The 22,900-nt window shown below is 37.6% G+C and overlaps 1 protein-coding gene across 2 annotated transcripts in view; it reads right to left on the bottom strand.

Annotated features, from left to right (window-relative positions):
• Positions 1 to 2,706: 2,706 nt before the first annotated feature.
• LOC111334037 (intraflagellar transport protein 122 homolog) overlaps positions 2,707 to 22,900 on the bottom strand; it is a 31,038-nt gene continuing 10,844 nt past the window's right edge. For both annotated transcript variants that reach the window (XM_088760269.1, XM_088760270.1), the window contains exons 10-47: positions 22,638 to 22,730; positions 22,051 to 22,149; positions 21,860 to 21,936; positions 20,202 to 20,263; positions 19,693 to 19,751; positions 19,505 to 19,579; positions 18,965 to 19,033; positions 18,403 to 18,446; positions 17,215 to 17,308; positions 16,177 to 16,262; positions 15,940 to 16,018; positions 15,643 to 15,684; positions 15,183 to 15,260; positions 14,925 to 15,002; positions 14,544 to 14,584; positions 14,106 to 14,178; positions 13,903 to 13,929; positions 13,241 to 13,294; positions 13,089 to 13,151; positions 12,362 to 12,415; positions 12,088 to 12,227; positions 11,727 to 11,798; positions 11,508 to 11,592; positions 11,172 to 11,258; positions 10,496 to 10,531; positions 10,155 to 10,221; positions 9,971 to 10,049; positions 9,628 to 9,695; positions 9,130 to 9,233; positions 7,845 to 7,945; positions 7,529 to 7,610; positions 7,107 to 7,190; positions 6,882 to 6,993; positions 6,578 to 6,620; positions 5,767 to 5,855; positions 5,236 to 5,318; positions 3,389 to 3,553; positions 2,707 to 3,008 (exon numbers count right to left, since the gene is read on the bottom strand). In XM_088760269.1, coding sequence (XP_088616395.1) covers positions 2,925 to 3,008; positions 3,389 to 3,553; positions 5,236 to 5,318; positions 5,767 to 5,855; positions 6,578 to 6,620; positions 6,882 to 6,993; positions 7,107 to 7,190; positions 7,529 to 7,610; positions 7,845 to 7,945; positions 9,130 to 9,233; positions 9,628 to 9,695; positions 9,971 to 10,049; positions 10,155 to 10,221; positions 10,496 to 10,531; positions 11,172 to 11,258; positions 11,508 to 11,592; positions 11,727 to 11,798; positions 12,088 to 12,227; positions 12,362 to 12,415; positions 13,089 to 13,151; positions 13,241 to 13,294; positions 13,903 to 13,929; positions 14,106 to 14,178; positions 14,544 to 14,584; positions 14,925 to 15,002; positions 15,183 to 15,260; positions 15,643 to 15,684; positions 15,940 to 16,018; positions 16,177 to 16,262; positions 17,215 to 17,308; positions 18,403 to 18,446; positions 18,965 to 19,033; positions 19,505 to 19,579; positions 19,693 to 19,751; positions 20,202 to 20,263; positions 21,860 to 21,936; positions 22,051 to 22,149; positions 22,638 to 22,730 — 2,928 coding nt within the window. In that variant the 3' untranslated portion in view covers positions 2,707 to 2,924. The remainder of the gene's footprint in view (positions 3,009 to 3,388; positions 3,554 to 5,235; positions 5,319 to 5,766; positions 5,856 to 6,577; positions 6,621 to 6,881; positions 6,994 to 7,106; positions 7,191 to 7,528; positions 7,611 to 7,844; positions 7,946 to 9,129; positions 9,234 to 9,627; positions 9,696 to 9,970; positions 10,050 to 10,154; positions 10,222 to 10,495; positions 10,532 to 11,171; positions 11,259 to 11,507; positions 11,593 to 11,726; positions 11,799 to 12,087; positions 12,228 to 12,361; positions 12,416 to 13,088; positions 13,152 to 13,240; positions 13,295 to 13,902; positions 13,930 to 14,105; positions 14,179 to 14,543; positions 14,585 to 14,924; positions 15,003 to 15,182; positions 15,261 to 15,642; positions 15,685 to 15,939; positions 16,019 to 16,176; positions 16,263 to 17,214; positions 17,309 to 18,402; positions 18,447 to 18,964; positions 19,034 to 19,504; positions 19,580 to 19,692; positions 19,752 to 20,201; positions 20,264 to 21,859; positions 21,937 to 22,050; positions 22,150 to 22,637; positions 22,731 to 22,900) is intronic.

Raw genomic sequence — 22,900 nt, 5'->3', positions numbered from 1 at the left:
AATAATAATAATAATATTTAATAATAATAATAATGATAATATTTAATAATAATAATATTCATATAGCGCGCACATCAAAAGCTTCTCGTGGCTCTTTACAATACTATAAAATAATAAAATAACCTAATGCACATAAATAAAATTCAATCAAACAAAAGAGAATTACTAGTTACAAATTTTGAAACGAGAAGAGTCTTGATGTTCTATCTAAAAATAGTTACGGAGCTAGATTTACGTATTGAAAAAGGAATACTGTTCCACAACTTAGAAAAAGTTCTGTCCCTGTAGGTTTTTTTCTTTGACACAGATTGCACAAGATAGTCCATAGAGCTAAAACGTAAAGATCTTGATGATAACTTGATCTTGCTTAGATCAGAAACATATGATGGACACAGATCATTGACAGACTTGTACACCAGCAACAGAAGCTTGAACACAGTACGATAAGATACAGGAAGCCAGTGATGCTTCACCAGTAAGAGAGTGACATGATCAAATTTTCCCTTGCAAGTGACAAATCGAGCAGCTGTATTCTGTATTTTCTGTATTTTATTAAGTTGATGCTTAGGTAGGCCATAGTACAGATTATTACAACAGTCAATACGCGAATAAAACCATGTATAATCTTTGAGGTACAGTCACTTGTCAAATAACGACGTATCCTGAACAGATTTCTTAGGTGAAAGAGCGAGGTTTTGCAGAGATGTTTAATTTGATCATCAAAAGTCATGTTGTTGTCAAATATAATACCAAGGTTGGTAACTGACTTAGCAATGAAGATGTCTTCATTTCCAAGAATAATGTGATCAAGCGATGATCACGATCATGATCACGGATGTCAGTTGGCTTCCTAAAATTGGACGGATAGGCGGGAATATACCGTATAATTGCTTATTTTCGCACGAACATAATTTTAAAAAAATGGACGCATATTTCGTGGGATTTAAATTTCGGAATTTGGCCAAAAATGTATGTTAAAGGAAATTGAATTCTGCGAAAAATGTCAAAATACTGATCTGCATTATCAGTTAGTCTCAGAATATTTTTTTTCCATGACAATAGAGTAGTTTCCGAGAAGACGAGTAACAATAAGGTATTACTTTAATGTAACCTTACCCGATTCAGAACTATTGCGGACTGAGTAACTCTCATGGTAAATTAGCGATAACTTTATTTTCCATCGATTGAAAGTGAACGAAAACGTTATCGTTTCCGCGCAATATTTCGGACAAATTTCATTTCCCATTATCTGCCTTATCTCTTCCATTCGGTCAGTTTTTAAACAGCGATACGAGGTAAAGTTAGGAAAAAGGAGGGGCATCAGAAAAGAGGAGACATCCATTCGGTCAGTTCAGTTTAAACAGCGATACGAGGTAAAGTTAGGAAAAAGGAGGGGCATCAGAAAAGAGGAGACATCCAACTTAGGTTTAGCACTGTTGCAACCTAATTATACGTATTGTAGGTTAGGTGAACGTTAAGGATGTCCCGCCGAGAGAAAATACCTCGCTTTCAATTCTCTCTCCAGCCAAAACATTAGAGGTGCTCGCAGGACGTAGCGCCATAGCTTAGAAAATCTACCCCGATCATCAAGCGCAAATAACCTGTCACGTTCTCTTTCACTGTCCACTGAACCAAAGAGATGACAATCTTTTATTCTTTTGTCAAAAATATGAAAATCTTTTTGTCTCAAAATTCAACTCCTCCATCCCTCTTAGTACTGAAAAACCCCTGATTCCCCTCCCACCTCGTCACAAATAATGTCTGATCTATACGAATTGCCTTGGATATACTCGCCGACAATCAGAGAGGTGTTCTAATACATTGAAGGGCAGTAAAATGAACTCTCTGGAGCTCCGCTTTTAGCCTTGGTTTAATGTTAGTATTTTAAGATCTAGAGTCAACGAGACTGTTTTATGTACCGGTGGTTGGATTCTCTCCTTATCTCGCGACAGCAGGTATTTTATTGGCAGCAAATGACGATCAAGAGGTTGACTGGTGTCGTGGTGTACGTTTAACGCTTGCCTACCTCCAGTATGACAACATTAGTTTGTATTCTTTGGCAGCCAAAGTTCGGCTGCGCAGATGAAAATTCACAAGATTCTCGCATCACAATGTGGTAATCATCACCCGACATAAATACTAGGATCAATCTTAAGGCTAGCGTGGAAAAATATCGTTCAATATCAGTATATTAGCAACTGCGCACTTACCCTTTCCCTAACATAACAACAGTCAAATGATAACGACTTTTGATTGATCTTGTGTTAGGGGAGGGGTGGGTAGGTAGGTGCTCAGCTACTGACATTGATTCCAAAATATAGTAGGAAACAACCTTTCCCTATACCCCTTCTTCCCAGACCCTTCTGTTAACATTTGAGAGTGAAACACAGTTGTTCTTCTGCAGGCAGCTTTTAATGAGCTTTCCGTGCCATACTCAAATTACTTTCAGTTCAGGTCTCTTAGAAATATTAAGATATTTACATTAGTATAAAATAATAAGCAAAGCTATATACAAACTGAATAAATTATTGTATACAGCAGAGAGTGAAGAAAAACTCTTGGGGTTGATACAAAGTGTATGGAGAAATTTTATCAGTTCAAGATGAACTGGCTTTATCGTCAGCAATCTAGATCATTAGCGAAAGTTTGAGTAACCTATTTTTGAAGGCCTAAGGTCTTCGAGTGACTGAAGTAAAAATTCTCCTGTTTGGTGAAAAAAGTGGATCATTGTATTGGAAATCCATTTTCGACAAAAATTCTCAAACTCAAAACGCACAAAGTAATTCTTCGCATATTATCATTCAGTCTAACACTGTCATGAATTTCCAACGTTGTTACGAACGAGAGTGTGGTAAAATGACACCATGCCGCGTGCTAAGCTACTGCTGTGAGCAGAAGTCTAGCGCAGAAAATCCATATCAGTACTACAGATGATCAGCGGGTTTGCGGCAGAACGGACAGCAGTTTTTCTGTAAAACCAGAAGCTCGTAGTCGTCTGTGTGGAATAACTGAAAAAGATTGGAGTAAAATATCAACTTGGAGTGATTGTGGACTACTTTCGCCGGCTTACTTCAGAGAGCTTATATTCAAGTCAGTATGAGAGTGAAATGAAGCGTTACGGAGTCAACACAGTGGTCAAACGTCGGGCATGCGCGTAGGGATCAGTTCTGGCCGGCCGCACGCCAATTTCCCGCGCAAAATATCAAAGGAAAACACCAGAAACAACTGCTGTATACTCTGCTGTATCGTAATTTTCCTCAAAAAAGGCTCGAGAGTCAATCCTTGCGTTTGTGTACTACAATTTTTTTCCATACAAGTTACTCGAGTAGCAGTAAAATAAACAAAAACACGGGCTCCTGACAAAAACTGACGTAGAAAACTAACTTACCCGGTTACACGACGAACAAAGTGTAATGGAGACATCGGGGAGAAGTGATCGGTAATATTGATATTTCAGGGGACTGGGCCACTTCTTTACTAGTACCTCGCGGCTGTTCATGGCCTGTAACGTCGAACGACCAACGCGGACTGGGACGAACTCAGATCCACCTTGCTGTGGGTAGTAAATAATTGTCAAGGAGACATTACAAGACTTTTACTCTCAACAAGACTTTTACAGACAGATAGTATAAAGTGACAAAAAAAAATGAAAATGAAATTCACGAAAATAAGGGAAGCTTTCAGCACTTTAGATGAAAAGAAATAATTATCACAGGAAGCCTAACTTAACTGCATGAATAAATTGCTCCAAAATAACAGGAAATCACAATTGTTTCTTTTCTTAGAGGGTGTACTTAAAATGAGACCAATTATATGGACAGAGGAGAATGCATGTGAATTTCCTCAAACTCTAATTTTTTTTTAACGAAATTCAACTAGTTTCCTGTATAAAAGTAAGGAATGTAATTCCTATTCTTTGCTAAATTTAGGAAGATTTCCCGCCATGAATTGGAAAAAATCATTAAAATTAAATATTTCACCAGCTGGTTATCAAAAACACTTAAGACTGCCTTCCTTAATTCTCTTCTAAATATATATGATAAATGATAAATGATAAATGATAAATGATAAATGATAAATGATAAATGATAAATGATAAATGATAAAAAAGCAGTCTGAGGATCACAAAAGACCGCTTAGCTCGTCCAGCTTACAGCAATCAGTTCTGACAAAATTTGGTTCATCAGCGTAACGAATTTAGTAACAAATGGCTGGAAACATTGTGTTATGCAAGGTTGGAAAATTCTCCACACAGTATTCATCGTATAGAAGTAAAATAAAAAGGAAATTGAAAAAAAAAAACTAAAATTAAAAAAAAAAAACAATAAAAAAAAACCCCAGAAAACACAGAATGATTTCTATTCAATGAAGCACCATTGCGTGGCCTGATATCGGCTTTTTTTTTTTAACTACCGCGGCGCAACTCGCCTAAGCGTATCACCAAAGTAAACATTTACCCCATTTTTTGTTGTTGGAAATTTAAAGAAAGAACCGCTGCAATGTCGACATCTTCACGTTTATTTGAATATTTTCTTCCGTTCTGTGACAGAAAAAGTGAGGCCTTTAGTTACGCGAAATGTAGAGCTCACACAGGTTTTCCTTTTTTGCAGCTGGTGTATCTCTTGCTTAGCAGCCGCCCAGTTTTGTTAACTCCAAGAAGATATTTTTGGTGGATAAATAAAATTTTTGTAACCACCAGATCTATCTTGTCTATTGTCATAGTTCTAAATTATGCAAGTTCAAAATACGGTTCTGAAAATACGCTTAACTTCTTCGATTAACAGCAGCATTTGAATTTTTACTATTTTCTGTCTAGGAAGAGTTATTTATGTTCACATTTTCACTGGGAAGGGAGTCCTTCGCAAAATCAAACTGGTAAACGACGAACAATTACGAGGTTACATTAAATACATTGAACTGTATGAAAAAGGGAAGAGATAAACATACAATGGGGCCGTTTAAACGAGAAAAATAATCCGCAGCTTACATGCACGCAGCGGCAAAAGAAATCTTTCAGTACGTTTCAAGTTAAACGAGCTGCAGCTTAAACAAGGCCCGAAATCATTTGTATAAATAGCATTGCGGCTTGTTCGCGGCTTACGTAAGACGCGAACTTACACTGTGCAAGCGCACTTTTTTCCCTCACGCTTTTGATCGCGTTAGTAGGTTTTTCCCGCCTCGCAGCCCGCTCGCACAAATAAACTCTTAGTCACAAACACCAGCGTAGAGGCTCACCTCAAAACTCATCAGCTTCGCTGTAAACGGATCGTCTTCTTCCTCTTCGGGGGGTTCATCTGTGAACTGCAGGGACTGAAAGTCTAGTTCGTTGTCAAGGACGTGTTTCAAAGCAGAGATTGGGAACAATGTTCACCTCTTAATTACTCGGGATTTGGATAAAAAAAAGATTAGAAGTATATTGGGGTGCAGATGTGATATTTTTAGATTTCTATTATAAGACGAGGGAGAACTATGTTAGATTTGATATGGTACGAATTTCATGTTTGGTCAGAGCTACCCTTACACCCTAACATCAACATTCAAATTTTCCCTACTCTTGTCTGTACCTTTCCTTTGGTACTGACAAGGAGAATTTGTTTAACAATCAATGCTTCTTAAGTTAGTGACCATTTCCTCTGTCTCATGACCTTTACTGACATTTGCCTCAAGGATGATACTCCAAGGGGAAATCGAAAGCCAATCACTCTTGGGGGTTTAAAGTTTTAACCCTACAGGGATCGGAAAATCATCTTATAGTATACAGGATACTTCCCATATCTCTCTCCTCCCAGTTTGAGCGCTTCTTTTCTCGGGTCTTGGGTGGTTCCACCTCGATCAGTTTCAAAGCATCCCCATCACTGGAAAAAAACCAAAACAAAAACAAAAAAACAACAACCACATTTAGAGAACACAGTCCATTTGAAACGTTGAATGACGAGGGGGTACTCCAAAACAGCTTACAGTTTCCTATGTTCAAATTCTCCATGGAAATTTCTGTTCAATAGGACGTACTGCAAAGGAATATTTTCGCAGGATTTTTTTTTTTTTTTGGGAAAAAGTTTGGAGGGCTTTTCGTTTTAATATGTTTGCTGTGTTGGATATTTTAGTGCAATGTTCTCTTGCATTATTGTTATGTGCTCTGTCGAGGTTTTTCAAGTCCCCACAGTCTTTATGGCTTAGGCAGTAAAAACGCCCGACTGGTATCTGGTCGGTACCGGTTGGAGCACCACTTGGCCTCAATTTCATGCGACTTCAGTTTCTTCATTTGCAATGTATCCGAGAGGATCTATTCGTTACCCTTCATCCTCCAATCAAATATGATCATTTACGTTTGTTAAGAAACCCGGGTCACGCTATTCTTATTTTGCGAGCTGGCTGTCTTTGGCGCTACGACAGGTAAATGGTGTGAGCGCGTTTGTAAGTCCTTGGGGCTTCTGGTAAATCTTAAAGCCAGACCCCGAAAGACCTTTCACACGCTCGTTCCGCGCACCGGCTCGTATTTCGTGTGTTTGGCTGCTCGTACCGCAGCGCTAATGAGAGCCTGCTGACAGGCTATATTATCACCGTCAAGCTACATCACCTGATGCCGTCTTCCAACACAAATTCGACCAGCGGAAGTACCTCTGAAAAGAAGAAAAAAAAGGCGTTATATGCAATAAAAAATAATAATTACCTTGCGTAAAAAACCACGTGATCAAACATGAGGTGAGTTTGAGACGCAAACCCTGCACTGCTCTATACAACTCTTAATGCTTTCGTAAATTGACCGACGAGGAACGAAATTTTATACTGAGCCTACAATAACTGGTTGAACCAAATGTGGCCACACACTTCCTGTAACAAGGGCGTACCTACTGCTTCCGGTTACTGAGATAAAGTCTTACCGAAAGATGAAAATGAATAAACAAATGGCTGTCCACAGTTGATACACTGATTTCCTTTGTTGTTCAAGAGGGGATTCGTAGTTGAACAGCGGTAACACAGCGGAAGAAGTTCCTACAAAGAAAAATCAAAGGAAAAAACCGTTTCTTCAATAGCTACAAACCTGGTGATGATGACTCTGCATTGGGAGAAACAAGTTTTGACAAAAAAATTCTGTCGCTATTTACCTCGTTGTCGTGGAAAGGTTTTGAGCGAATGGTAACACTTCCCAGGTCGATAGATTCTTGAAAACGTAGAGGAATCTTCAATGACTTCACACACAGACGACAAAAGTAGAGAAAAAGGTAAGAAAAAGCCAATCCAGATAAATTTTTGTATTAGAGTCGAGAGGCACCGTCATATCCCCTGCGTTGAGTCGATCAAGGACAACTCAATCTAGAGCCCAACAGTTTGCTACTGTGACAAATTTACCAGGAAGAAAACTGTTTACTTGCGATAAAACCATAAAATCCTCTGGGGGGTTTTAATGACTTTTTTCCATTAGCGGCTACCAATGCTGTAATAAGCGGCTGCACCCGGAAGAACAGTTGTCACTGGAACACCGTTTATAGGCTTTAAATCTTTGTGAAACTATTTTAAAGTCACTCACCTGTAGTTTGTCGTAAGCCGTACGTGCCATTTTGTAAGCTCCTAAATTCTTGCTTTGTTTGGCGAGGGCAAACAACGTCGAACTGTACAAGAGTTAAGGTCTATTTGTCAGTCGAAAACTTTTACTGCGAATGCGACCAGCAGATGTCTCCATATCAACGCGTAAAACTCTAACAAAAGACGTACATGTGGCAAACAGTCTTCAGTATTTCTGTCTTTATCGCTTTTTTGCAGTAGCGTAGATCAAAGTTACATTCTGAACGATGCTCAACAAGCAGGCTTGTTTAGTTCAATTGTTTTTCTAAGTCAAAGGATACACTCTTGACACTCCGGGTGGGATTTCTTTCACCAGCATATGTAGCAAATAACGAGCGATGTTGAAAAGCGTCTCGGGAAGATGGGAGGTGAATGGCTCATCCTGAAGGGAAAAAAAAAAAACAGAATCCTGCTAAGTTTCCCACACGTTAGACATAGATCATTGCGGTAACCTAACTACAGTTGCATTTCGCACAACACAAATTGGCAGTAAGTCTTACAGTGCATCTTTGGCCGTAAGTCTTACAGTGTATCTTTGGCCGTAAGTCTTACAGTGTATCTTTGGCAGTAAGTCTTACAGTGTATCTTTGGCCGTAAGTCTTACAGTGTATCTTTGACAGTAAGTCTTACAGTGTATCTTTAGCAGTAAGTCTTACAGTGTATCTTTGGCAGTAAGTATTACAGTGTATCTTTGGCAGTAAGTCTTCCAGTGTATCTTTGGCAGTAAGTCTTACAGTGTATCTTTGGCAGTAAGTCTTACAGTGTATCTTTGGCAGTAAGTCTTACAGTGTATCTTTGGCCGTAAGTCTTACAGTGTATCTTTGACAGTAAGTCTTACAGTGTATCTTTGGCAGTAAGTCTTACAGTGCATCTTTGGCAGTAAGTCTTACAGTGTATCTTTGGCCGTAAGTCTTACAGTGTATCTTTGGCAGTAAGTCTTACAGTGTATCTTTGACAGTAAGTCTTACAGTGTATCTTTGACAGTAAGTCTTACAGTGTATCTTTAGCAGTAAGTCTTACAGTGTATCTTTGGCAGTAAGTCTTACAGTGTATCTTTGGCAGTAAGTCTTCCAGTGTATCTTTGGCAGTAAGTCTTACAGTGTATCTTTGGCAGTAAGTCTTACAGTGTATCTTTGGCAGTAAGTCTTACAGTGTATCTTTGGCCGTAAGTCTTACAGTGTATCTTTGACAGTAAGTCTTACAGTGTATCTTTGGCAGTAAGTCTTACAGTGTATCTTTGGCCGTAAGTCTTACAGTGTATCTTTGGCAGTAAGTCTTACAGTGTATCTTTGACAGTAAGTCTTACAGTGTATCTTTGGCAGTAAGTCTTACAGTGTATCTTTGGCAGTAAGTCTTACAGTGTATCTTTGGCAGTAAGTCTTACAGTGTATCTTTGACAGTAAGTCTTACAGTGTATCTTTGGCAGTAAGTCTTACAGTGTATCTTTGACAGTAAGTCTTACAGTGTATCTTTGGCAGTAAGTCTTACAGTGTATCTTTGACAGTAAGTCTTACAGTGTATCTTTAGCAGTAAGTCTTACAGTGTATCTTTGGCAGTAAGTCTTACAGTGTATCTTTGAATGGAGTGATACAGGTGATAGATCTCTGCCTTTCCCTGGTATTCGTGGAATTTGTCCAACATTTCATCATCAGGTTCACCCTGGGCATTTTCTGTGGAAAATATATATATCTAAGTCAGTAAAACTAGAGGTAGAATCCGTTTTCTTTTTTAAAGTCTTTCTAAAATAAAATGGTTTTATCCATCATAGTGGTGGTACGTCTGGTGAGAATTTTTTCCACACTTTCAAAGTACCAGTGATAAATTTTCTGATTTATCTTTGGTTACCTGAGCGGTCTCAACGGCCAATGAGAAAACAAGGTAAATTTCATACGGAGCCAAAGCGCGGGAAAACGCGGGCGACCAAGATTGCACCTGATTGGTTGAGAGAGTGACACAAGTTTTCTGGACCAATCAAAGAGCAAAGAAAAAGCTTTGAAAAAGCCATCTTGGGTTTTACTATCTAAACTCGAGTGAAAATTGCTCGCTTGTTTGGTATTGAGGTACCTTCACCGCTGACCAGGTCCAAACATTGCACTGACAGCTTCCAGAAGTAGTATCCAGCATCGTGATACCTGAGGATGGCAGAGACGCAAATGTCACGCAACATTCTTACAGCTCATATTACAACCACAAAATGTCACTCACAAGGCAACATCGACAAGTGCTCTACTTTTTGTGACACAACGGACACAAGTCATGCGACTTTCAGTGGGCAGCGCGCATTTCAGCTATAATAAGTCACGTTAAGGGACTACTGCAGCATAGTGACACAAAAGACACAAGTCAGGCTACATTCTATGCAGGTCGCAGAACAGCTTCAAAATGTCACGTACACTGCAAAACTGACCTGTGTTCGACGACAGCATTGTGACACAACTGTTCCAGTACTTTGACCGCTTGATCCCTCCGCCCGGCTTTGTGGAAAGCTAAGAAATCATAAAGGTAGAAAAAAAATTCAGCCAGTGCTTTAGGTCAATTAGCAGGCGATTGTGAAAGATGTTGCCTTGCCACCCAAGGCAGGGACCTCTTACCTTCCTGAGCTTCGTCAAATCGGTCATTTTCTGCCAACCAGTTTGCATAAGGAACGAATACATCATCCTTCAAAAGGCAAAAGAGGAATATTTCTACGTTTGACCACAATCACATCAGTTCCGCGTTACCAAACAGACACCGACTTCTCTGTCACACCTTAAAACCGCCAGAGCACCTCCAAAGACATTTGTGTAAATCCTTCTTTAACAGACTTTCATATGAACACATAGGGACTAATCCCGAGGAAAAAGAGTCACATTTAGAAGAGCATCTGTTACTTCACAGCATGGGAATATATTCATACATTATAACTAGGAACAAAAAAAGTACTGTGGCGAACCTTAAATTCTGGATGTTTTTCAGCAAGTTCAAACGCCTGAAAACAAATACGTGAAACAGAATAAGTGCAGTCAGTTAATTCATATAACCCAGCTTTCTACGAGTCAATTGTCGGCGTCTTATCAAGGATTCCAATTTCTTCATCGCTCCAACTTCACGTCATTCAGTTCACACACCTTGTCTCAGTAATGTATTTGGCAAGCGTTCCTTTGTTTATGTTGTTGTTGTCGTTGTTTTTTTGTACTGTTTTTTTTTTCGTTTTGTTGTTGTTTTTTTTTTGTAGACAGGGAAAAGGACAGTTAAATTCAATTAATTCGATCAGAATTTCAAGTCCTAATATGATATGTATGCAGCGGTAGATTTTGTGCTATCTTACTAAATGTAACATTCCTGTTCCACACTGTAAACTGACTGGTTTCACAAATAATGAAATCAGACTTGTGAATAGCCAGTTTTCCTGTAAATAGTGCTCTTTCAGCTGAAACTTTAATAGCTGCAACTGACACGACGCAGTTGTTTGGAATAATAAATCGGAATCGACAGGAAGAAAGAAAACAAAATTTTTATTTTTCCGTATTTTACTATGTGGAAAGTGTGACGTATGAAGTGTACCTAACGATCTGAAAGCTACACCACTCTGATTACTTTCACAAGATATGTACTTGAGTCTGCCCTACCTCATCCCAATGTTTTGTCTCCACGTGAAGTTCCAACAGCGCTTTGATGTCACCAATCTTCATGTACATCTCTGTCGCATACCCATGCTGTGTCATAGAAAAACAATACATGCTAAGTAGAACAAGTGCTCTGGGAAGACGTCGATGAGGAAAATACATTTTTCCTGCAAGTGGTTGGAAAGGGCAATGTCTAGCAGTAGGAACTATCTGGGGTAGGGGTGGGCCAAACCAGTCTCAAATACCCTGATCACCCCTGCCTCACCCGAGAGAAGAACTTATACATGGGCTGTCTTTCCTGTTGCCAAAGCATAATCTAATGACATATCTTGACGATACCTGATCCATTTGTTTGAAGTAATAAGCACATTGTTTAAGTCCCTCGGTGTCTGCTTTGTTCATGTTTCTTCCAAGTTCAAGCAACCTACAAAGCACAGCGACGCAAATCTGAGAGAACGCACACACTTTAACGAAAGTACAAGTAATCACTTGTAAAACCAACCTCACTAAACAAAACCATTTAAGTATAACGCTGTCCCTAAAAGAGTAAAAACTTACTTCTCGACCCATCCATGTTGTCCAATGATTTCAATGGCTTTGAGGTTTTCGCCAGCAGCAATAAACATGTCCCTGAAATGAGACATAGAAACAGAAAAACTAGTACAACTGTGGCATGTCAAATTTAGGTCTTCTCTGTAGAAGAAAATTGAACGCAAAGAACTAAATGTGCCGGATGCTTTCCAAGAAAAAAAAAAATAAGACTTTAGCGAAGTCACCTTGAGCGGTAGTTTTGAAATTGTTAGAAATAATATTCTGATGTTAGAAAAAATTAATACCACTAGGACTCTGAGCTTTTGTCTCTTCGATATTTACTACTTAGTGAAATTTCGTAAGTCTTCTTCATTCTGTTAAAACTTACACAGCAGCTTTGGGGTCATTTGTTGTTTCACACCACTCAGCTTGTTTCCTGATTAGCTGTTTCACATTCTTAGGATCACTGCCGCCAATGAAGTCCTTTGCATATTCAAACTGCCTGAGATCGGTGAACATCTCCATCGCCTGGAAAGTATTTAATTTATTTAGTTAACAATGAGATCGCGTAAATAAACAACTTGCACATGATAGCTTGTTATCCCTCCACCTGTTAAAGATTATACACTCGATCGCTTAAAAATAGATAAATTAATTTAAACCTTCTCTTCATGTCCAGTCTTCTTGTATAGCTTTCCAGCATCGTGAAATTTCCCCTGAAATAAGAGGTTAGAGATTGCGTCAATAAAGAAGTATACTGTTGTAAATGTTTGGGAGTAAATGATAATGGAAAACAGAATGAAATCTACAGTACTCAGTTTCAGGTGAGAGGTGAAGATAAAATCTAAGAGTTGCTTCCACAAAGTTTAGATGGAAATTCACGGTTTCTTTTAGCCGTGCACTTGGATACGAGAGCTGTTCAAAGCTGAGGTAAAGAGGTTTCTGTTATACAAACAGATTTGATTGGTTCTCACATACAATCTGCTAGACCTCAAATACATAATTATACAACATCACCTTTGTATAATACATAAAAGACGATTTCGTGTAAAAAAAGGAGGTGAAGCTGCAGTGATGACAGTTATTGATACAATTATTGCCTGCCGCCTGTGTTTTTATTTTGGTTCTTGCCAAATTTTGACATCCTCTCTGATCCATTCATGAGCAGATACACAGCAGAAAGTCTTGAAATCATATTAACCCTTAAATTTCCGAGACTAATAAGTATCTAATTTCATGAGAATAAAGGAAATGATCGCAAAATCAAGAAGCTCTTGCTTGTTAGACAAATTCTCCTTGTAAATACCATAGGAAATGTAAAGGGATCATTAAGGAGAATTTGCATTCTGATGATAGGGTGTAAAGGGTTAAATTAATTCAACTACAAACCTGATAGGCATAAACATCTGCAAGGAAAGCCTGCTCATCTGTCTCTCCCTTCTTTTTACGTTCCTGTAGAACAAACACGACAAAGAAGAGTAAATTGCTTGTATTTACGAATTGGAACCAAATATCTATTATAAAATGAACGAATAACTAACCTCAATGTTGTGGATTAATTCTAAGTATCTCAAGTCCCGCACTCTGATGAAGGCCTGAAAGGATCAGGAACAATTTTTAGATATTACATTCAACTGGCAATCATCTCTGCCTGCTACTACAGAGTAATTCACAATCATTTAGTTCTAAAGTTTACTTCCTTTCTAAACATCACACTTCAGGATATTTGCTTGAGATCAACTGCCACATTTCGTTAATTAATCAATTAATCAATTAATATAATGCGCAAATTAATGTTTGAATATGATCAAATGCGCATTACAACACTTTCGGGGGACTTTGGCCAGACTGCATCAAGCAGTTTACAATATCAATCAAAGGAAGTTGAAGATGCCCCCTCCCCCCCCAATTCTCAGTAAACAGGCCAGACCACATCACAGTAATCTCATGAGTGGGTTCTTTAACGTCCCCCGCCAAACCAAATCAACTAATTAATAGATGCAGGAGATGGGACCTACGGTTTATTCGTCCTTATCCGAGAAGACTAGAGTGTCTATCCATTTCTTGATATTATAGAAAGGTAGCACATTCTCCTCAGTTATATTAAGACCTTGAGTGTCGGCCCGGCCAGGGGCTCGAGCCCTCGACCTACCGCTCTAACCAATTGAGCTAACCGGGAGGAAAACAGCACTGTATACAATACCTTTTTAGCTGTATCAAAATCCAGGCCCTAAAAAGATCAAGAAACACATTTAATGAATTTCTTTTCACAAAAATGATGCAATGTAATTATGTATTGTATGTGAATAGCTAAATATTTCACTTTTCCCCCACAAGCAAAATTTACAGTTCAATTTCACCTTGGGAAAGTATTAAGCAGATTAGTGTTATATTCATGTAACTCACCTCCATGGCTTCCATGGCTAGTGCTCTCCAGTCCCCCTCGGTCACACCAAGGCAGGCAACTTTGTATGCATCTCTGGAAACATGTAAAGAAACACAAAGGTGAACTTGTGGATATACTGTGTAAAATACAATTACAATATAGAGCAATTGCACTAAAAGCCAGTGATCCTGTAATTCCAGGAAACAGAATTGAGCCATCATTTCCACAAGAGCGCACCCCAATCAATCTGCCATCCTCATCTCCAGACTCCCAGGATTGCACATATGCCACAAAATTTGCCTATTAAATCCCCACATTACCTATTCACATATCCATAGGTGAAAAAGCCAGACTTGAGGATCTAAAAGTGGTAACTTAATTTTCATATATGATGAATAAACAAAAGGATTCTTTCATTGAATTAGCATCCCTGAATTTTTACAATTTTTTGAGAATACCTGTACAGTTTCTTTTCCAAGTACTGATACATTGGAGCTGACTAATGCAAAGAAAGAAAAAAAATTTAACATGAGCCTTTGTCTGTAGATATCTACCTTACTGGTACAATCAATAACACAAGCCCATCCCAAAATTTATTTCTTTTGTTCAAAACATGGGTTTAGTGGTTTTCAATCGACAAGATAGTTTCTTAGAATATGTTTTCCAATAAGAGGTTCTCTCGTGACGTTTTTAAGTGAACATGATTAAGATGTTGAAGATAGTTGTACTGGTAGAGGTTTTTTTTATAGGACTGTTTCAAGGACTTAATGACTAGAGGGAAATAGTTAAGGGAGGGCATGGTTTATCATGATAATCACTGTTGTATCATGACACCTTACCTGTGGCACTTCAACAGCAGACATGGTGTACACATGAAGACAGAAGATCTTGGATCCAGTAAAACCAACTACAAAACCCTAGCAGTGGAAAAAAAAAATCACATGAGAATGACTTCAACAAAAAGAGCCCTGAACAAATTCTGGAAAATTTGAGATCACATTCACGTACAGCTGTACCTTAAATCAAACATAATTAACACAGGTACTTTCTGAGAACAGTGCAATGAAAAGGAAGGTCTTGCAAAATATTTCACAAACCTGTAGTTTTTGTTGATGTACAGGAAAGTTGCTGGCCTTGATGTTCAGCATGCCACCACCAGAAAAACACAGCATGTCCTTGAGAAAAAGAAAAAAAAAACATACATTGACAGTGAAGATCAGAACTAGTGTTTGGAAAGATATACAAGTAATTGTCTAAAATATTTTCTTGATTGCTCAAATAAAATGTATGTTGCTAAAGAGAAGATAAGGCTGGGTGTGAACTTTTTTCTTCATCTGCTGAATCTTGAATTGACAACTGAATAAGTTGGTCAAGAGAACAAAGATTTTGCCAACTACTGGTTCTTATTTACATACTACACAAGTTTTACATAACATCATGCTATATGTAACATGAAAAATGTAGAGTATGTGGATGGTGTGATAATTCACAGCATCCTCTGTCAGGCTAAAGAATGTTTAAAATCAGAGCTTTGTTTTAAAATCTACTATAAATTACCTCATTGTGGGTATTCCAAGAAACACTGTTAGCATTTGGCTCCTGAGAGAGAAAGACAACAAATACTTTGAATCAGTCAACAGAGTTGTTCTGAAATTTTTCCTGACCATCATAGATTCACAAGGACAAAAAGCCTTCAGGTGATTTCTCGCTCAGACAAGCAACATAAGACTTCTTTCTCACTAGCTAACTCACTAAGAAAACATTGGACTTGCCACATTTCTATCCAATTAAAAAGGGGTTTTCCTGGCCAGGAAATTACCATGGTCAATTAATACTTTAAGGAGAATAGTGTACCTGGTAGAGAAGCTCGTTGTTTTTGAGGCTATACACAAGACAGGTACTGTTTTCATCCACCACGGCTAACTTGGTACGACTAAAAGCAAGGATATAAGATGATAAGGTTAAAATTCATATAATAGTCAAATATAGAAACCAGATCATGGTCTAGTTGGATAAGATTTATAATTCATAAGTCTCTTGAGACTAAAAGGCTGAGATCAAGGATAGTTTTTGTTTCAATCTGCAACTCACCTTGAACTTAAGTCCAGACAACGAACACTTGTCTCTTGTTTCAACAACAACAGCGGGAAAGGATTGTTAATAAATATTTTCATTATCTAGGAAAAAAAAATTTAAGGATTATCATGAGCTGTCTAGAGTCATCAGAGGGGATATGTTGAGGTATGAAAGAGCACAGTGGCCAAGAATTAAATGCTTAAAAAAACTCTCACATCTGAGATTACATGTTGTTCCACCATCTGGTTATCCTCACATCTTCAGCAAATTTTTCACAGTTTATAACTTTGATTATGTATGCAATTTCCATTGATATTCTAAACCAGAGGGACACACTCTGAGGGCCACATATCTCAGCTAAAATCCCAACACAGTTCGAGACCTGCAGTGCCCACAGATTTAACACTCAAGCCTGGTTACTGTAAACACTGACATATAAGCCACATTTTTTCCCCAAAGTTTTTGTAGCAAATAAGGGGTATAGCTTATCTGCAAGAACATCTGGGAAACATGCAGCAAATTTGCAAAAATCAACACTGTTTATCAAACATTTATAGGTCTGACAGTACATTACTCTAAGAACTTCTCAAAAGTTTACTAGGATAAGAATTGACCATTGTTTTAGCAAGTTTAGTGGCTCCTGAGAGGCCCATTTATGTCCATAGGCATAAGCTCTTAATATATTACTTGCTGATGAGTGGCATTAATTGAACCTTCTTCATTAAGAATAAAGGCTGATAGTTTCTAAAGAAACTGTTAGGGGCTGTGTCGGTGGGGGTAACGAAATAATTTGGATATATCAACAGAGTTGAAATGGTAAATTGGCCACCGTAACGATTACAAAAGCTGACGCTTTGAGCATTAGTCCTTCGTCAGAGCAAAGGGCAAAGGGCTTGCTCCAATGAAGGGCTAGCGCTAGAAACGTCAGCTTTTGTAATCATTACGGTGGCCAATTTACCATTTCAACTTTGTTGATATATCCAAATTACTTCTTCATTAAGAGACCTTTTAACTTGGTTAATTAAGGTTCCCTTAGCTTTCTAATTACTATACCTGGCCATTTTTTAAGCCAACTAGGAGACCTTCTCGTCCTGATGGACCACCAATCACTTTGATGTAACGTATTAGTGAATCCATCACCCATTCCCTGAAGTTAGGACACAAATGATTGAAATAAGTGCAACTATATCACACACACCTTACATGAAACCAATAATTTTAAGTCGTATTTACTTACTTTCTTCTCATTAAAATACAATTATAATACTTGACAAACATGTTAATTTTGTATTGTTAAGACTTGACACTGGTTAAAATTAAAACTATTTTTTGTTGTCAAAAAATGTCCTCAAAATGGCCATTTTTACAGCCAAATCACATTTCCCTGCTGAAGACAGGTGCCATCTATTTTTTTATTTTTTTTTATTTATTCCATTTCACTGCAATTACATGGGAAAATAAAACAAAAGAACACACAATAATAACAAATTAGGTTACATAACAAGGCAGTGGGGAAGACTAGAAGGGAACTGACGAACCATACGTGCTAGTCAACCCATTATGAAGAAAATATAGGGATATATAAAAAACTTAATCAAGGTATGTAACTGGCTAGCTGCTAACTACCTAACTGAGTAATCTAACTAACTTACTAACTAACAACCTTACTAACTAAGTGCTGGTTTGGCCCAGGTGGTACATGGGTGCTCAGGGTCGAAAACCCTATCGTTATAAAAATTAGTGCATAGTCTCTTAAAAGAAGAAACACTACAGCTAGCCGTCCTCAACGCATCAGGCAGATTGTTCCATAGATACGGAATCCTATTAAAAAATGTTCCCTTAAAAAGTTCCGTCCTGAATCTATTAATTCTTAGTTTATTACTTGCATGCGATCTTAATCTCTCATCTGAACAAAATTGAAAATACGACTTAAGTGAAGAGTTAAAATGCCCGCACTTCAGTTTATAAAAAGTTGAAAGATCCTTGACTTCTCTGCAGTAAACAAGATCCATTCTGTAGTTGCAAATTATGGGGCTTCCGCACCATAAGATCTTATGCTGACTGTGCTTTGCTACAAGACGAAATTGACAAGCTGGTTGACTGGAGTAACAACTGGAAGCTGGCCTTCAATGTTGACAAATGCTCACTTTGCACAGTAACACGGCGTGATCTATTCTTGAATGCCTCAAATACTAATGGTAACAACTACTGATATTGTTTCTAATAAATGATTAAACTTGCCTCTCTTTGATTCCAGTAAATGCTAAGCACTGGAGTCTTCTCTCCTGAGAATTTAAGAAAATAAATATATGAATTTCCTTTTCACTTTACCAGAGTACATCAGATAACATAACATAACATAACATACATGTTTATTCAAACTCATATATTACAACTACATAAATTTGAAAGGGAGAGTCAAGAGGTTAACCCTATGAATAAAACTCTCCTAAAAACTATACAACAAACAAAAAAAATTAACAAATTTATAGCTTTAAAAAGGATTTAAGTTTACATTTAAAAATTTCTAGGCTACCGGCTTCAACAACATTACTAGGTAAATTATTCCAATGACTAATTACATTGTTAAAAAAAGAATATTATTTTGAAACAGTTAATTCTAGAGAGAGAGAAAACCTCTGACTTTGCAACTGTTCTTTTCCACACTTACTACACCAAGATGCTCCCACTAGCACTTCACGTTCAACTGTTCCTCCCTGATACAACCCATTTATAGTAGAGAAACAATGCTAGTTTTGGTAATTAGCCGATAATTGTAAAATTACGCTGAAAGGCTTTTTACCTGGCAAAGAATGATGTGATTGGAGCAGGCAACTAGCAGGTTGCATTCAAATTTGCGCTCAATCTTTTCCTGAAAAGAAAAATGCATGAAGTTATTAAATGAAACATATAGGACCTAATACTGGCAGTATGCAACAGGCAAATTTGAAATTGTTATCAATTTTAATTGCCCCATGTTTTCTACTGTAAAATCAATTTTTAAATAATTATGTGACGTACAATGCATGTCTCCTTATTTATGGTCTGTTCAGATACAGTTGTCCTGTTACGTCAGAGTACACGTAAGTGTAAATGGCAACATTTTGGACATACTCTTAGACTAGTCCTCAGACATTGCAGCTCAAGTACAAAAATGTTAAACTGAGGACAGTATCTTTGCCACATGCATTCTGGATTAAGCAGAAGTGCTATACTCACTGCCACTAATTTGTGATCACAATAAAAGTAAGTTTTCCAAGTTTTTAATACTATCGTCTCATCTTTAATCAGAATTAAATAAATATCTATAAAATATATGCATACCTAAAAAGTTTTCACCTACCTTGACTTTATAGTGCATATCAGAAATTTCATCAGTGTTCAACTCATAGATCACTATTTTGTCAGGCAGTTGAACCTAGGACAGATGAAAAAAAAAAGGAACACATGATCATCAATCATTACTCATTTTTTTTAAGAACTTCAAAAAATGACCCAAACAACTGGAGTAGTAAACTGAAAGATACTCACAGCAAGTCTGTGTCGGTAGATAGCAATCTTCTTGACTAAGTCTCGACACTTGATACGAACTGTAGCAAAAGAAACCATTCCATATAAATTGATCACAGTCACATGTAGTTTATTGGGGCTTTTAAGATTGTACAATTTTGAGTTCAAAATTTAAGAACACTATAAAACATGTGGCATTATAAAACATCTGCCAACAAAAAAAAAACTGTAAAAAAAGAAAAAAAAAACTCTTTGGAAAACTGGAACGCTGTATATCAGAGGACAATGTCTCAGGCTGTATATACATGCATTTTCCAAAATGAACTTTTAACAAAGTAAGTAAACTTTTAAGGGCCACTGAGAAATTTGAAGTAAAAACTTTTTGACTGACTGTACTTTGACTTCAAAATAGGTTTACCATTGACATTTAACAACATTATACACCAAACTGAGGGAATTTATCATGATTTTTCCCTGAAAAGTAATCCATCAATTTTCAATTTGCTTATGATAATTAATCCTTAATTTACCTTTCTGCTCTGTTATCAAATGCTGAATAATAACATCAGTCATGTTGTCTCTGAAGGCATATCTGAACATCACAAAAAAAGTAATTTATTTCAACAAATATTGTTAAACTGCAATAAATCACAAATTATATAATAATCAATATCATCAAAAATTATGTAAAAGCTATTTTTACTGTCATTACTCATTTCAAGTCCAAGGACATTGGAAAAGCACCTCACAAATGATACTTTAATAGAGACTTCAACTGTATGGACAAGAAGCTAGAGTCACTCTAGGCTATCACCCTGCGTGACTGTTACATTTCCTTCTTGCTTACCTCTCACATGCCTCAATAACTCAATGCGGTGTTTACCATTAATTTTTGTTAAATACAGTCCAAGTTCAATTTATTGTTGATTTTCACTCTTGCTGCAATAGTTTTAGCTGTAATGACTGACATTTAGAATTTGTCCAATAACTGGGTAATTGTGAAGAAGAGCTCCCCAAAAAACCTGTCGGCCGACTGTCGGCCGACTGTCGGCCGACAGTTGACCGACAGGCGGCCGACAGTCTACCGACAGGTTAAGAAAAAAGAAAAATTGTGTAAAAAACGAACAGTTAACGTGACATAACAATCCGTAATGGTGATGTATGACTCGACAGACTTCACCTACTTACCGATCGACGGCAAAGTTGGTAGTATGTAAAGAAACGTTTCTTCCAAAATGTTATCAGATGCGTATAGGATATATCACTTGCGTAATTTACAACACACCAGACAATCTAAGAATCGCATAGGAAGATAATTTAATCGAAAACTCGGCCAAAAACTCTGAAAACCATAAGCTACGTATCAAACGTATTAAACATGTTGGATGTTGTATCAAGCGAGGCACGATTCTACGAGTGAAATATCGGATCACTCAACGTTTCTGGTAAACCAGACCAAAAACTCTTGATCTAAAACGACCACGATACCTCGTTTTGCCACTCTGCGACAAACGCAAATTAAAAAATTAATAATTTAAACCCATATGCTTTTGTAACGGCAAACTTAGAATCCCTAACATTGTGTGATCGTTTCACGGACAAGCTACCGACAAGGTACCGACAGGTTACCGACACATTACCAACAGTCGGCCGACTGTCGGCCGACTGGCGGCCGACAGGTAGCCTATATTTCAGGCAAAACCTGTCGGCCGACAGACGACCAACTGTCGGCCGACTGTCGGCCGACAGTCGGCCGACAGACGACCAACTGTCGGCCGACAGTCGGCCGACAGTTGGTCGTCTGTCGGCCGACTGTCGGCCGACAGGTTTTTTGGGGAGCTCTTCTTCACAATTACCAATAACTGAATCATAAGAAGAAAGAAACTGATAGTCACTGTCTGGGAATTAATTGCCACTTTCTTTAAAACCTTCTAAAAACTTAGGAAATTTTAGTGAGCTGTATATTATGGTTAATGATTTACTGTTTGCTTCACCTTGCAGCAACTTTGCTCTTCCTGACAAAAGTATTTGTATTTTTAAATTAATACAGAACTTTGTTGTTCAGAGCTTTTGGGCTTAACATGTACAGTTAACGCAATACGGTAAACAAAATGCCTGGGAAATCTCAGTCTTGTTTGCTTTTTTAATCATTTTTACCACTGACACAGCAATCATGACAGATACCCACCTGTCCTTGTACAAGCCATGGACAGTGCTGAAGATCAGTTGATAATACGCTATTGTACCATCTTGACATCCCAGTGCCTACAATATAAATATATTATCTATTCATTTTCCTATTTAAATCTTCATATTTTTTAACTTCCATTTGTCAAAATCAGAACACAAAGTCATCTTTATTACTGCAATTTCTCTTACCACATAGTTGGAATCAGGCCTGACTCTGCAACACCAAACCCAACTCTGATGCTCTCCCACTGATGTGAGAGCCACCCCTTCTTTGGTGTAAAGAGTGCACTACAAGACCAAAAAAAAAAATAAAGCTCATTGTAAAAGAATTGTTCCAAGACAGCACTACTGTAAGTATTTTTCTCAATGCCATGTACAAAACATTTTCACAAGACATTGCAACAGCCACATTGGTGTACCAAAACAATGAAAAACCCTGATGTCAATGTGCTATAAATTATGCTCAATCAATTCAGTGAGGATAGATAAATGCTTCCATAGTTTCAGTAAACAATTATGACAGCTGGTCATTAAACACTTCCTTAAAAAAGCTCTACACTATAAGTGTTAACAATCGTGACGGATTATAATGCAAAAGAGATCAACTGATTCAAAGTCTAAGGAAGACACAATTTTCTGTCAAGATCATCAGTTACCAGTACCATTAATAATAGCTGTTGACTTGTTTCTTAATTTAATTAGGGGACTTTTAATAATGATTTCCTTTAATAAAACAGTAGCCGAAAGAAATTTAATTTCCATTTTTTTGAACTCACTTTTTTGTCAGATCCTCCAATAACAAGGTATTCACCCTTAGAGAAAAAGCTCAAACAGCAAGGGTCATACCCAAGATGACGATCCTTTCCAACCTGCAACAAAACAAAATGCACTCATTATACTTCTCCTTACTGGTTATTGGAAATTTCTCTTTCTTCCTATTCTGGTTATGTCTAGGCCAAAGCTTGAATTCAGACCTATTTCAGTGGGGTAGTCATGAACACCGGCATATACACCACACGTTTTCCTTGCACATTTAAAT

The sequence above is a fragment of the Stylophora pistillata genome, chromosome 5 (assembly GCF_964205215.1).
Source record: "Stylophora pistillata chromosome 5, jaStyPist1.2, whole genome shotgun sequence".
In the NCBI taxonomy this organism is placed as follows: domain Eukaryota; kingdom Metazoa; phylum Cnidaria; class Anthozoa; order Scleractinia; family Pocilloporidae; genus Stylophora; species Stylophora pistillata.
This window is presented reverse-complemented; position numbering and strand designations above follow the sequence as displayed.